Consider the following 11,761-nt stretch of genomic DNA (forward strand, 5'->3'; position numbering starts at 1 on the left):
ACCCCCTTATGACACACACACAAACCCTAATCACACACACACACACACACACACACACACACACACACACACTGACACAAACCCTAATCAAACACACACACACACACAAACCCTAATCACACGCACACGCACACCCTCATGACACACACACACTTAGTCAACCTCACTTCCGACCTAGTCAACCTCCCTTAGCTTTCTTGTATGTCATGAAAGTAATATGCTATAGAAACAACTGTTGATGTCGATATTTGTCTGTAATCGTAATTTAGATTTTGTATGTTCTTGTACGTCATCAATGCTATTTGCTATATACACAACTGTTGTTCATGGTGAGTGAACCTTAGATTCCTGTTTGAGACTGAATGCAATGATTCTTGCGGACAGTTTGCATTAGTCATTGTATTTAGTCTTGAATTGTCTGTTTGGACAGTTTGGGGAGACTGATATTTTTATGTTAGATTCATTCGTTAAGGTTATTATTATTTTCATTAATTTGATGAAATTTCGGTACAATGCATTTCAAGTTGTTCTCTAAGTGCATACTTGATAATCGGGAAATTAATTTCATCGATGTCATGTCGTGTACTTGGAGACCAATGCAAAATGCTACCGAAATTTAGTCAAATTTTTGAAAATAATGCTAACCCTGATGTTTGAAGCTAACATAAAAGACAGTCTTCCTAAATGGGATAGGGCCACACCTGTAAATAAAAAGTGAGATTTTCATGCATGGAATTACTTAGATGGATCGAAGTTGGATGAATCAAAGTCGCATGAGCCTAGAATATGAGGATGGCGTCGAGCAGTTCTTGCAATTTGCTTTAGAAAGAGGTCGACCGAATGAAGAAGGAAAATATTATTGTCCTTGCATCAACTGTTTGAACGGAAGACGCCAGCTACTGGACGACATATGGGAGCATCTATTGTGTGACGGGATTAAGAAGAATTACATGACGTGGATATGGCATGGTGAAGAGACAGACATATAGAATGGGTCCCAATCTAAACCGTTTGATGTAGAAATGGGAGATCACTTGGAAGACATGATTCGTGACCTTGGACAAGAGTCTTTTCAGCAAGCACACGCCCCTGTGTGTGAAGCATTGCAGAGTGATTTAAAGAAGCCTTTGTATATGGGGTGCAAGAATTCCTTAACCCTATTGTCTGTGGTGTTAAGTCTGGTGAATGTGAAGGACAGGTATGGGTAGAGTGACAAAAGTTTCACCTCACTACTTGAGGTAGTTCACAATCTGCTTCCAGAGGACAACACGTTGCCTAAAACTTACTATAAGGCGAAAAAGATACTGTGTCCAATGGGTATGGAGTATCAGAAGATTCATGCTTGTCCCAATGATTGCATATTGTACAGGCATGAATTCCAAGAAATGTCCAAATGCCCTATCTGTGGGACTTCACGGTACAAAGTGAAGATGAAGAGGAAAGCAGTTCTGATGAAAACTCAAACAAGGGCCCTGCAACGAAGGTTTTGTGGTATCTTCCAATCATTCCAAGGTTTAAGCGTCTGTTTGCTATCGAGGACGACGCAAAAGACCTTACATGGCATGCAAATGGAATGATTTCGGCTGATTGCTTGCAGTGGAAGAAGATGAATGGTTTGTATCTATATTTCGGGAAAGAGTCAAGAAATCTTAGACTTGGAATAGCCAGTGATGGAATGATGCATGAAGCGAAAATACATGATGTTGTCTATGATGATATCGGGCCTAAGACAGCCAAGAAATGACATTGATGTTTATTTAAGTCTGTTGGTTGAAGACCTAAGAAAGTTGTGGGACAACGGGATTTTAGTGTTTGATGCATTTCGCAAGGAGACGTTTCAAATGCGTGCAATGCTTTTTTGTACCATTAATGACTTTCCAGCATATCGGAATCTCAGCGGTTACAGTGTTAAGGGTCATCTTGCATGCCCCATCTGTGAAGAAAACACAAGCTACATACAATTAAAACATGGAAGAAAAACAATCTATAGTAGGCATCGCCATTTTCTAACACCCAATCATCCTTACAGACGACTGAAAAAAGCTTTTAATGGAACTCAAGAACACGATATTGCGCCGATACCATTGACTAGTGAGCAGGTATACCAGCGGGTTCAACACCTGAATACTGTATTTGGAAAGACCCAAAAGAAGGATAAAAGTAAGACTTGCATATGGAAGAAGAGGTCCATTTTCTTTGATCTTCCATACTAGTCTGATCTAGACGTTAGACATTGTATTGATGTTATGCATGTCGAGAAAAATGTATGTGATAGTGTGATTGGGACGCTCTTTAACATTCAGGGCAAGACGAAGGATGGCTTGAATACCCGTCAAGATCTAGTTGAGATGGGGATATGATCACAGTTGCATCCAGGTCTGATGGGAAGAAAATTTACTTGCCCCCAGCTTGTCATACTTTGTCCAAAAAGGAAAAGATAAGTTTTTGTCAGTGTCTTCGTCGGGTGAAGGTTCCACAAGGATACTCTTCAAATATTAAGAGCCTTGTGCAGTTGAAGGAGCTTAAGTTTGTAGGGTTAAAGTCTCACGATTGTCATGTGTTGATGCAACAATTGTTAGCCGTGGCTATACGTGACATCTTGCCAAACAAAGTCAGGTTAGCCATAACTCGTCTGTGCTTTTTCTTCCATGCCATATGTAGCAAAGACGTTGATCCTGTCAAGTTTGATGAGCTAGAAAATGAGGTTGCAATTATACTGTGCTAGTTGGAGATGTATTTTCCCCCTGCCTTCTTCGACATCATGATTCACTTGATTGTGCATCTCGTCATAGAAATCAAATGTTGTGGTCCTGTTTATTTGCGATGGATGTACCCAGTTGAGCGATACATGAAGATCTTAAAAGGGTATACGAAGAATGTATATCATCCAGAAGCATCTATTGTTGAGAGGTACATTGCAGAAGAAGCCATTGAATTTTGTTCAGAATACATTGAGAAGTCTAAACCTGTTGGCCTTCCTGAGTCTCGGCATGATGACAAAGTGGGTGGTAAGGGTTCAAGAGGACTGCATGTGATCACTCCAAGTCTAGAAGATTTGTTACAAGCTCACTTGTATGTGTTGAACAACAGTAATGAAGTTTTGCCATACATACTTAAGCATGAAGCTTTAGTCAAACAGAATAATCCAAAAATGTCAAAGAATTGGGTGTTGAAAAAACATAACAAGACTTTCTGTGATTGGTTTAAAGATACAATCTTTGCAGATGAAAATGCTTAAGAAACATTAAGAAAGCTAGCAGATGGGCCTAAAAGAAATGTTATAACTTGGCAAGTATACGACATAAACAAGTATTCGTTTTACACAAAAGCACAAGACGACAAAAGTACAATGCAGAACAGTGGGGTCACCCTAAGGGCTGAATCTCAACACTTCGCAAGTGTGCATGACGCCAATCCCTGTGTAGCTTCCATTCCTTACTTTGGGTTCATGGATGAAATTTGGGAACTTAACTATGTGAAATTTACTGTTTGTGTTTTCAAATGTAAATGGGTTGATAGCAACACCAGTGTGCGCTCCATGATATAGGACATTAACTTGAATTGGACTAATGCTGCAATGATTACAATGTTTGAAAATTTTCACATTATGTTACATAACCTACTAAACATATTTTTGAGATTGATTAATATTTAATCCACATTTATATTTGATGATTGGTTTTTGTGATTGGTTTACTAATTGCATTATTGAAAACATGCATATATTTGATGAAAGCTTTGAAAATGGAACTTATGCCATTTCTTATTTTTGTATGCAGTGTATCTCATTAATTGTTTTATGGAGAAACAGAGCTCACCTAAGCAAGTAAGTGACAACTACACTTTTTTCTGATTGTATTCAGTGTATACATCTTTCTTTGTGTGTGTGTGTGTATTTTTTATTATTTTAGATAAAAAATAAAATACTGCAAGCAAACAAAATTAACTTCATAGTTTCAAACTTTCAATATCACAAAATTAACTCTTCATTTCCATGATCCATCTTAGATGAGTCCATGCAACTCCAATTAAGACCATAGGTTCTAACTTCTATTTTCTAAACCTGAACAAATGTGTACAATTTTTCCCATACATGTGCTATTGCAGCCTACATACCAAAAATATACACAATTAGCTATGACCCAATTACTACAAAAAAGTCTGCAAGTTTTTTAATATATGAATAGCACTATCCAAAAATATATACCAAGTCTTCTTTTTTTGTGTGAGAATCAAAACATAAGGATTGTTGCATGGATAAGGAGAATTGATCGAGGCCGTACCCAAATCAAATAAACATGAAAATGCAGTAACTAGGAAGTGATCCTAGGTCGTTTCCCAACGAGCAATGATAAACCAAATGTTCATAATATACTTGCAGTAACAGTAACAATTGGGGGGGTTTGTTTGTTTTGTGATTTAAGGAGCAGAACAAGTAAACTGGAATACGAAACTAATAATATTAAAAATGGGTTGTTTCCTCTGATTCATAAGCCATTCTCTTATCCTGGGTTATGGAGAATTTGTCCCTAACAGTTAACCACTTAATCCAACCCTATTTCAATTTACTAAGCGAAAATCAACTTAGGGTTGTCAATACGTGATTAGGCACCACATACACCAGTTAGCCCTTCGTCCATTAAGCATGAATGCAAGTTAGGCTCAAAGGCAATTAATCGAACACGAAGCGTGCACTGATTAATGTTCACGGATTTGGGTTAACTGGTGAAGGGAAAACTGCCAGGGAACCACATTATAAACGAAACCTCAAAGAGAGTTGGGCTTCATCCTCAAAAGGAAACAACACCAGAATATTTAGCCTTCCATAGATTCAAACAGAAAACGTAAATGAAACATGAAGCAGAAACGTAAATAAACAAAAACGTAAATGAGACAGAAATGAAAATGAAAACAGAAATGTAAATGAAAGTAGGAGAAGAAACAAGAACGAAATTGTAATTAGAAGCAGGAAATGGAAAATTGCATTACGTGAACAGTAGCATCCAAGCAGAAAAACGTGAAACCCTAAACAAAGCTCTGAATAATGAATGGCATAACAGAATAGCCTTGCACGAATCCCAAGGCTGCTATTTAAAAAGAGTCACTCAAAGTCACTGGGCCCTATTACAATACTTTGACCCAAAACGAAATAAACACTGAACCACATAAAATACAATTGCGAAATTTCCTAATTAGAAATTAACTAGGGTAAGCGCTGCTTTATTTGCTCTCTTCAAGTCCACAACCAAAATCCGGATTAAGCCCAATGGTTCATTAATTCCTAAAATTAGATTAAAAACATCAAATTAGCTAAATGAGCCCAAATAATAAAACTGCCTAATTAATTGACAATTAAGACCAATCAGTAATTAAAATGGTGCAAAAAGGGTTTAGAAAATAGAAGAAAATGATGGCACATCAAGAATCAAAACATATAGAATCAAAACTTATTTGTGTACCTGATGAAATTATAGGCCCAAGTACCAGCCGCAGCTCCAAGAGTTGGTGACACCAAATATATCCATATTCCTTTGTACTCATTTTTTTAATTTTTCAATTAAGTTCTTAATAATAAATTTTATAAATAATTCTTAAATTTTTTTACCAAAATCACCAAATGACATATTGATGATTCATGATTGTAAACATACATTGACTTACTCTAATAAGTCGTAGGCCAGCAAGAACCTATTTAATCATTTTTACAAGTATGCAAAGCAGTGAGAGCACGTTAAAAGCTTATATAACCTATTATGACCAACTTAAAAATCTAATAAAATTTCAAGAAGCTACAGACCATAGGTTCTCTCATTATTTTGTTACTCACTTGAGTAATGTTTTTGAAATATACTTGTGATGAAATATCCTCAATTAAGTAATTTCTCGACCTTGATATAACTATATCTCTCTCTGCCTTAATTAGAACAAGCAATTACACCACCAACAACAGAAAACAACTCTTATGAACAAATTAAAAAAAAAATAAACAACTAATAGAATTACAAGTTTGATTTTTCATTTATTTCAAGATAAAGAAACATCAAATTTAGTATTATCTGAACTTTCTAAAAGGAGTAAGAGTTTGAAAATTTCAACCTTCGCAACTTGACTCAACTTGCTCAAACTTGACTTCTCTGTTTGGGTTCAAACTTGCTTCAACTTGACCAGATTTTACCTCTACCAAGAACTTTGCATCATCACCAAACACTTGACTCCTCTGCTCAAATTCTTCAGCCAACCGACTTATAACACTCAAAGTAGCACTCATTAATCTTGCCCCATTGCTTTCTTGGCGTTGGTGATTGGTTCCTACATCCCAGCTGAAATCCCTGTCATCACTTGCATTAATAGAAGCATTTGAATTTCTTTCAGAATCATCCATAGCAAGGCTCTTCTTGGCAATAGAGAGGCTAGACTGTACATACCTCATTTGTTTTTGCCATACTTCTTCCATGGATTTCATCTTTAATTCATATTAAGACCATCTGTTCTCATATTGTTGAAGGCGTTGGTGATAATTTTTTAAAACAAATTTTGGTTCCTCAATCCTTTATGAGATTTAAATATTCGAATAAAAAAATTTAGTAACATTTATCCTTGCATTTCAAGAACACAATTCTTACATGATTGTATGACAACTGCAACACCATTAATACTTTTCATTCTGTTCCTTGCAAGTACTGTTTTCATCCGCTTTTGTATAATAACAGCAGCCCTATGTCTCTGAAGCAAAGCTACATATTCCTTTCTGCTTTTCTCTCCTCTAATAACTACATAAACGGGTAAAAAATAGTCAGCCAAAACAATTGTCACCTTCGCAACACTTAAAGGCAGTTAGAGTTTGAAAATTTCAACAACAACTGTTTCAAATTTAGAGTAAAATTAGTTTAATTCTAATATGAATAAAGGGCATGGAGGAATATACTTACCTTAATTACTTGCAACCTCCACAGATCATCTACCACCACCCAACATAAACCAACCTCTCTTAATTGCCAATGGTTTCATTAGGAATACTTCAGAGATTTAAAATAGATCTTTGAATGGCATTGAAGGTCAAGGACCAAGAATTACCTTGAGATATTAATTATGGATGTGTGTGTATTGTAGAAACTGATGTTGGAAGTGCATTAACTGTTGTTAACCAAAATTGATGTTGTTCACATGGTTTAATGAAACATGTTGGGACAAGGAAGGGACAAAGGAGAACACACATCTTTTAGAAGAAATTGAAAAGGTTAGGTGATCGCAACCTTTTATGTTTTTTTAACTGCAAAATTAGATCTTATGCTATGTATGTGATGAAGTCTGCATATGCTTGCTGCATTCGTATCACCATAGAGTGGTGGCAGTGAAGTGCCTTAAGAATGTCACAAGTGGAGATGCTGAGTTTTGGGAAGAAGTCACAATCATTGCCAGAATGCACCACCTTAATATGAAACTGAATTTGAGTTAGGGATTAGGATATTTTTTATGATAATGAGTGCAATATTTATATACAGTGAGCAAGAATCTATCCCTTAAGTTTAGGGATTAGGATCAACCTATCTATGTATGGAAAAGGCTAGAAAACAAATCACCCTAATTATGTGGTACACAGAGACACACACACACACACACACCTACAATAATAAAGCATAAGCACCCCCGAACCCCACAATTCCAAATTAGTTACATAAACAACTGTTGATGTTGATATTTTTCTATAATTGAAATTTACATTTTGTATGTTGTTGTATAAAGGATCATGGCTTCTCCACCTGCCTCGCCTCCTCCTCCTCCTTCTCCTCCTCCTCCGCCTCCTCATTCTGACGTATCGCCTTTGCCGTTTGACGAGAAGCAGACAGCAAAGCCTTACGTCTAAGATCGTTGTCTACTAGACCACCTGGTGCTGAGAGACCAGTGGTCCACGTTGATCCTGCTACTGGCAAGGCTGGCGGTCCCCATAGGAAGAAATTAAGAACATATTTGGGGATTGCGGCACGTGATAAGGTGGGCGTCACCTGTGAGAACTGGAAGAAGGTCCCTACTACTCAGAAGGACTTGATTTGGGAGGATATTTAGGTATTTTTCTTTTCTTAATTAATTATTGTTTAATTACTAGCCAAAAAATACATTATTGTAACAAATAAACCTTATTTGATGTTGTCAGGCAGAATTTGAAATCCCAGAGGCTTCTGACAGTAGGACGAAAAGGAAGTTACTTTAGACTGTCGGCGAGAGATGGAGGCAGTTTAAATCAGACCTCACGAGGAAATGGGCCCTTGCAGCCAATCAGGATGGTGTGGACGACATTGTTTGTGAAAAATACGGCATAAGCAAGGAAAAATGGGCCCAGTTTTGCCAGACTCGCAGAGACCTTTCTTTGGAGGTATGTACCTTGCCATTTAAGTTATTTTTCAACAAACATTAACTTGTTATACTTCATTCTAGCAATTTGAAAGATTATTGTTTTTTTTTTGCATGATGTGCGGAAAAAGGCGCAGGCCATCCAGAAACAGAACACTGCTCCCCACGTTTTGTCTCGTGGGGGTTATGAATATTTGGAGCAGAATGTCCTGGCTGAGAAGACCAAGAAAAAGTTGGAGGAAACTGCACAGTCAGGAAGCGTTGATGGCGTCATCGACCCTCCATCCCCTGTTAGACGCCACGTGAAGTGGAAGATGGCCTGCACCAAGAAAACAGGGGAGATAATGACTGAGGCTGCAAAGGAAATCGCTAAGAAGATCATAAGTCATTTTCAACTAACCATTACAATTATATTTCAATATTTTGTGAATGCCATGTACAACTGTGTGTTTTCTGTGCAGGATTCTTTTGAGGAGCAGGCGACACAGGGATCCTTCATCCCCCATGGACGTCAGGATGTTCTCACCGCTGCTATTGGACGTCTAGAGCACCCTGGGCGTGTCCCTGCTGCTGGAGCCGGTGTCACCATCAAGCAATACTTCGGATCGGCTCCACGAACGTCTCGCAGCTCTTCCTCCCTGCCTCCTGAAGAATTGCAGCAGCTGACCTAGCAAATTAGGGACCAGCTAGAGGAGTCGATCATAGAAAAAGTGACTCGGCAGCTCATGACATTGTTGAGCTAGATGCAGTCCTAGATTCAGTCCCAGATGCAACCTTAGGGACTTGCACTGCCTCCTGAGCCTTTGGTTGGTCCCTCAGGTCCTCAAGTAAGCACAAAGGGGAGTTGTGTTGATCCCTCAGGAAACGATCTTGAGACGGGTGACTCAGATAGGTGCGGCTTGTACATCGAAGCAGATCCTGACCGCCTGGTTGCCCTGGGGAGAGTTTATGAGGAATCCACTGTTGTTCATAACACTCCTTTGTTGCCTGGTCAAGTAAAGGTGGGTGTGGAGGAGGTTAAAGATGTAGATGCTCCAGTTCCTGTACCCACTGATGAGGTTTCCTTAGTGGGGCAGGCAATTGATACCTTCCTTGCTTGACCGACACATCTGGTCAAGTCTTTATCACAGCAGGTACTTTACTCTTATTATATTTTTATTCTTTTTGAATTAATTCATTCAACGCGGCTCAAATTAGGTCATTTAACTTTGTTTCATGAACAGGCAGCTGTGTCTCCGGCAAAACCACCTCCAAAGCTGGATCCGGAGGTCGATGATTCGCTTTATCTGATGACATTGACCATCCCAGAGCTTTTCTTGAGGCCTTACCAGGTTACATGGGATGCCACCGTGTTCGGGGTCTTTAATCCAGACTTCCCGCTCTACATAAAGCACGAAGACCTCTCTGAAATCACACACGGTGGTCAATGTCTCAGCATATCAGTGTTACAGTTGTGGATTCTGTAAGTCATTTTAGATTACTTTTAATTACCTAACTTATTGCTTTCAATTCATAAATATTTAACTTTGACTTAACATAAACATGCATCTGACTGAAACAAGTATGCAAGCATGGAATTCTGATATCTATGGATTCCTCGAGCCACGGTCCATTTAGAGATCTGGGAAATCACAGTTTGAGACTGAAAGTTACATAAAGAGTTGGATGCAGAGTTCAAAACGCAATGTCTATCTTGGAGCCTACTTGAATGTGTAAGTCACACAAAATAACTGAATTTAATTAATGTTTATTGATATACTAACCCATATTCATCCCCACTGCAGCGGACACTGGCAGATGGTGGTCATTGTGCCTAAAGAACACCTAGTTGTTTGGTTTTGTTCATTGCATAATAGGCCAGACAACTACCTTAAGGGAATAATTAACAGGTCAGTGTTCTTTTCAATGCATTTGCATTCAAATACCTCAACAACACCACTTTTTAATTGTTACTCACCTGGAACAGTGCTTTAAAAGCGCTTGATGATGCTCCACAGCCTAAATCAAAGGCTCCTGCTAGGTAGATTATCGTCAAGGTACGTCATTTACATATATAAAACTTCCACTTATATATACTTCTTATCTGTATGTACACAAATTGTTTGATTAATATCCAAATTTCATTATGTATTTAGTGTAATAGACAAAAAGGAAGTATTGAGTGCGGCTAATATGTCATGCACTAGATGTCCACCATCATTTTAGGAAGTTTTAGGAATAACTGGGACGCGGTACATTTATTTCAAACAAATTCGATTTTTTTATAATTTGTATTACATTATTAACTTATTATCATTTATTTTATCTTGCAGTATTTTAACGATGCTAGACCATTGGAGCCAAAGAGATTAAAGGCGCTGTGGATCCAGTGGGCATAGTATTATCTCCGAGTTAGACATCAGAGCTAGGATTTAGGGACATTAAGTTTAACTTAGTTTACTTTGGTTTAACATTTTTGACATTTCCTATGTAATTTGAACATTGAATTCATTTGTTGATAGTTGTTTATGATAAATCAGTTATTCAATGTTTATTGTGTGATTAAAACTGCTTGAAAGCAGAATAAAATGTTTGTTTGGTGTGAATTGGGTCTGAAATTGCATTTTACAGGTACAATTTTGGGTTTATTGTAAAAACAGAAAGTTTATATAAAAAAACTTGAAAACAACATCGGTTATTAACAAAAATCAATGTTAATAAAGCAAACAACATCGATTATTTACAAAAACCGATGTCAACATGCACCTTAACATTGGTTATTTATAAATAACCGATGTTAATATACAAAGGTTAACATCAGTTATTTACAAATAACTGATGTTACATGTGTACATTTGTCATACCCTAATTTCGTCCGGGGATTATTATTTGACGACATGCAACCTTTGATTGGCCGTTTCAAGGTACTTGGCACCCTTTGTTGCACAATATGTAAGTCTCGAGACGCGCCGGAAGTCAAAAGGAAGCAGGGTTATGCGATCCGTGAAATTCCGTAATGTGGCGGAAACCAAAAGGAGGTGTTGTTGCGCAATCCGTGAGTTTCTGTAACTTCTTCGAAAGCTAAAAAAGAGTAAATACATGATCTGTAAGGATTCGTAACCTCACGGAAAGAAAATAAGTATCGTTACGGAATTCGTAAAGTTTCGTAACATTACGGAAAAAGAATTCCCAAAAAAATAGAAGGGGGTGCATTTAGTAAAAAGGGGGGTACAAATAGCAATCAGGTCTACTTGGGCCTTCCAGATTCTTCCTCGAGAAGGCTGTTGCTTCTGGAGGAAGCAACCTTGCTCGCCTGGGCGAGCTGAGCTCGCCTGGGCGAACTGGGTGGCAAGCTCCTCCCCTATTTTGCTATAAATAGGGGGAAGAGTGAAGAGGGAAGGGGTTCAGCCTTCTCGGTACTTCTTATTCTCTC

The 11,761-nt window shown here is 38.0% G+C and overlaps 2 protein-coding genes across 2 annotated transcripts in view; both read right to left on the bottom strand.

Annotated features, from left to right (window-relative positions):
• LOC102660294 (pollen receptor-like kinase 6) overlaps positions 1–6,454 on the bottom strand; it is a 7,549-nt gene extending 1,095 nt beyond the window's left edge. Inside the window, exon 1 of the mRNA XM_006584240.1 lies at positions 6,097–6,454. Coding sequence (XP_006584303.1) covers positions 6,097–6,454 — 358 coding nt within the window. The remainder of the gene's footprint in view (positions 1–6,096) is intronic.
• Positions 6,455–6,591: 137 nt separating this feature from the next.
• Positions 6,592–11,761, bottom strand: part of LOC113002150 (uncharacterized) — a 9,180-nt gene continuing 4,010 nt past the window's right edge. The window contains exons 5-7 of the mRNA XM_026129109.2: positions 8,876–9,016; positions 7,814–8,003; positions 6,592–6,770 (exon numbers count right to left, since the gene is read on the bottom strand). Coding sequence (XP_025984894.1) covers positions 6,592–6,770; positions 7,814–8,003; positions 8,876–9,016 — 510 coding nt within the window. The remainder of the gene's footprint in view (positions 6,771–7,813; positions 8,004–8,875; positions 9,017–11,761) is intronic.

This window comes from Glycine max, chromosome 7 (assembly GCF_000004515.6).
Source record: "Glycine max cultivar Williams 82 chromosome 7, Glycine_max_v4.0, whole genome shotgun sequence".
Lineage (NCBI taxonomy): Eukaryota > Viridiplantae > Streptophyta > Magnoliopsida > Fabales > Fabaceae > Glycine > Glycine max.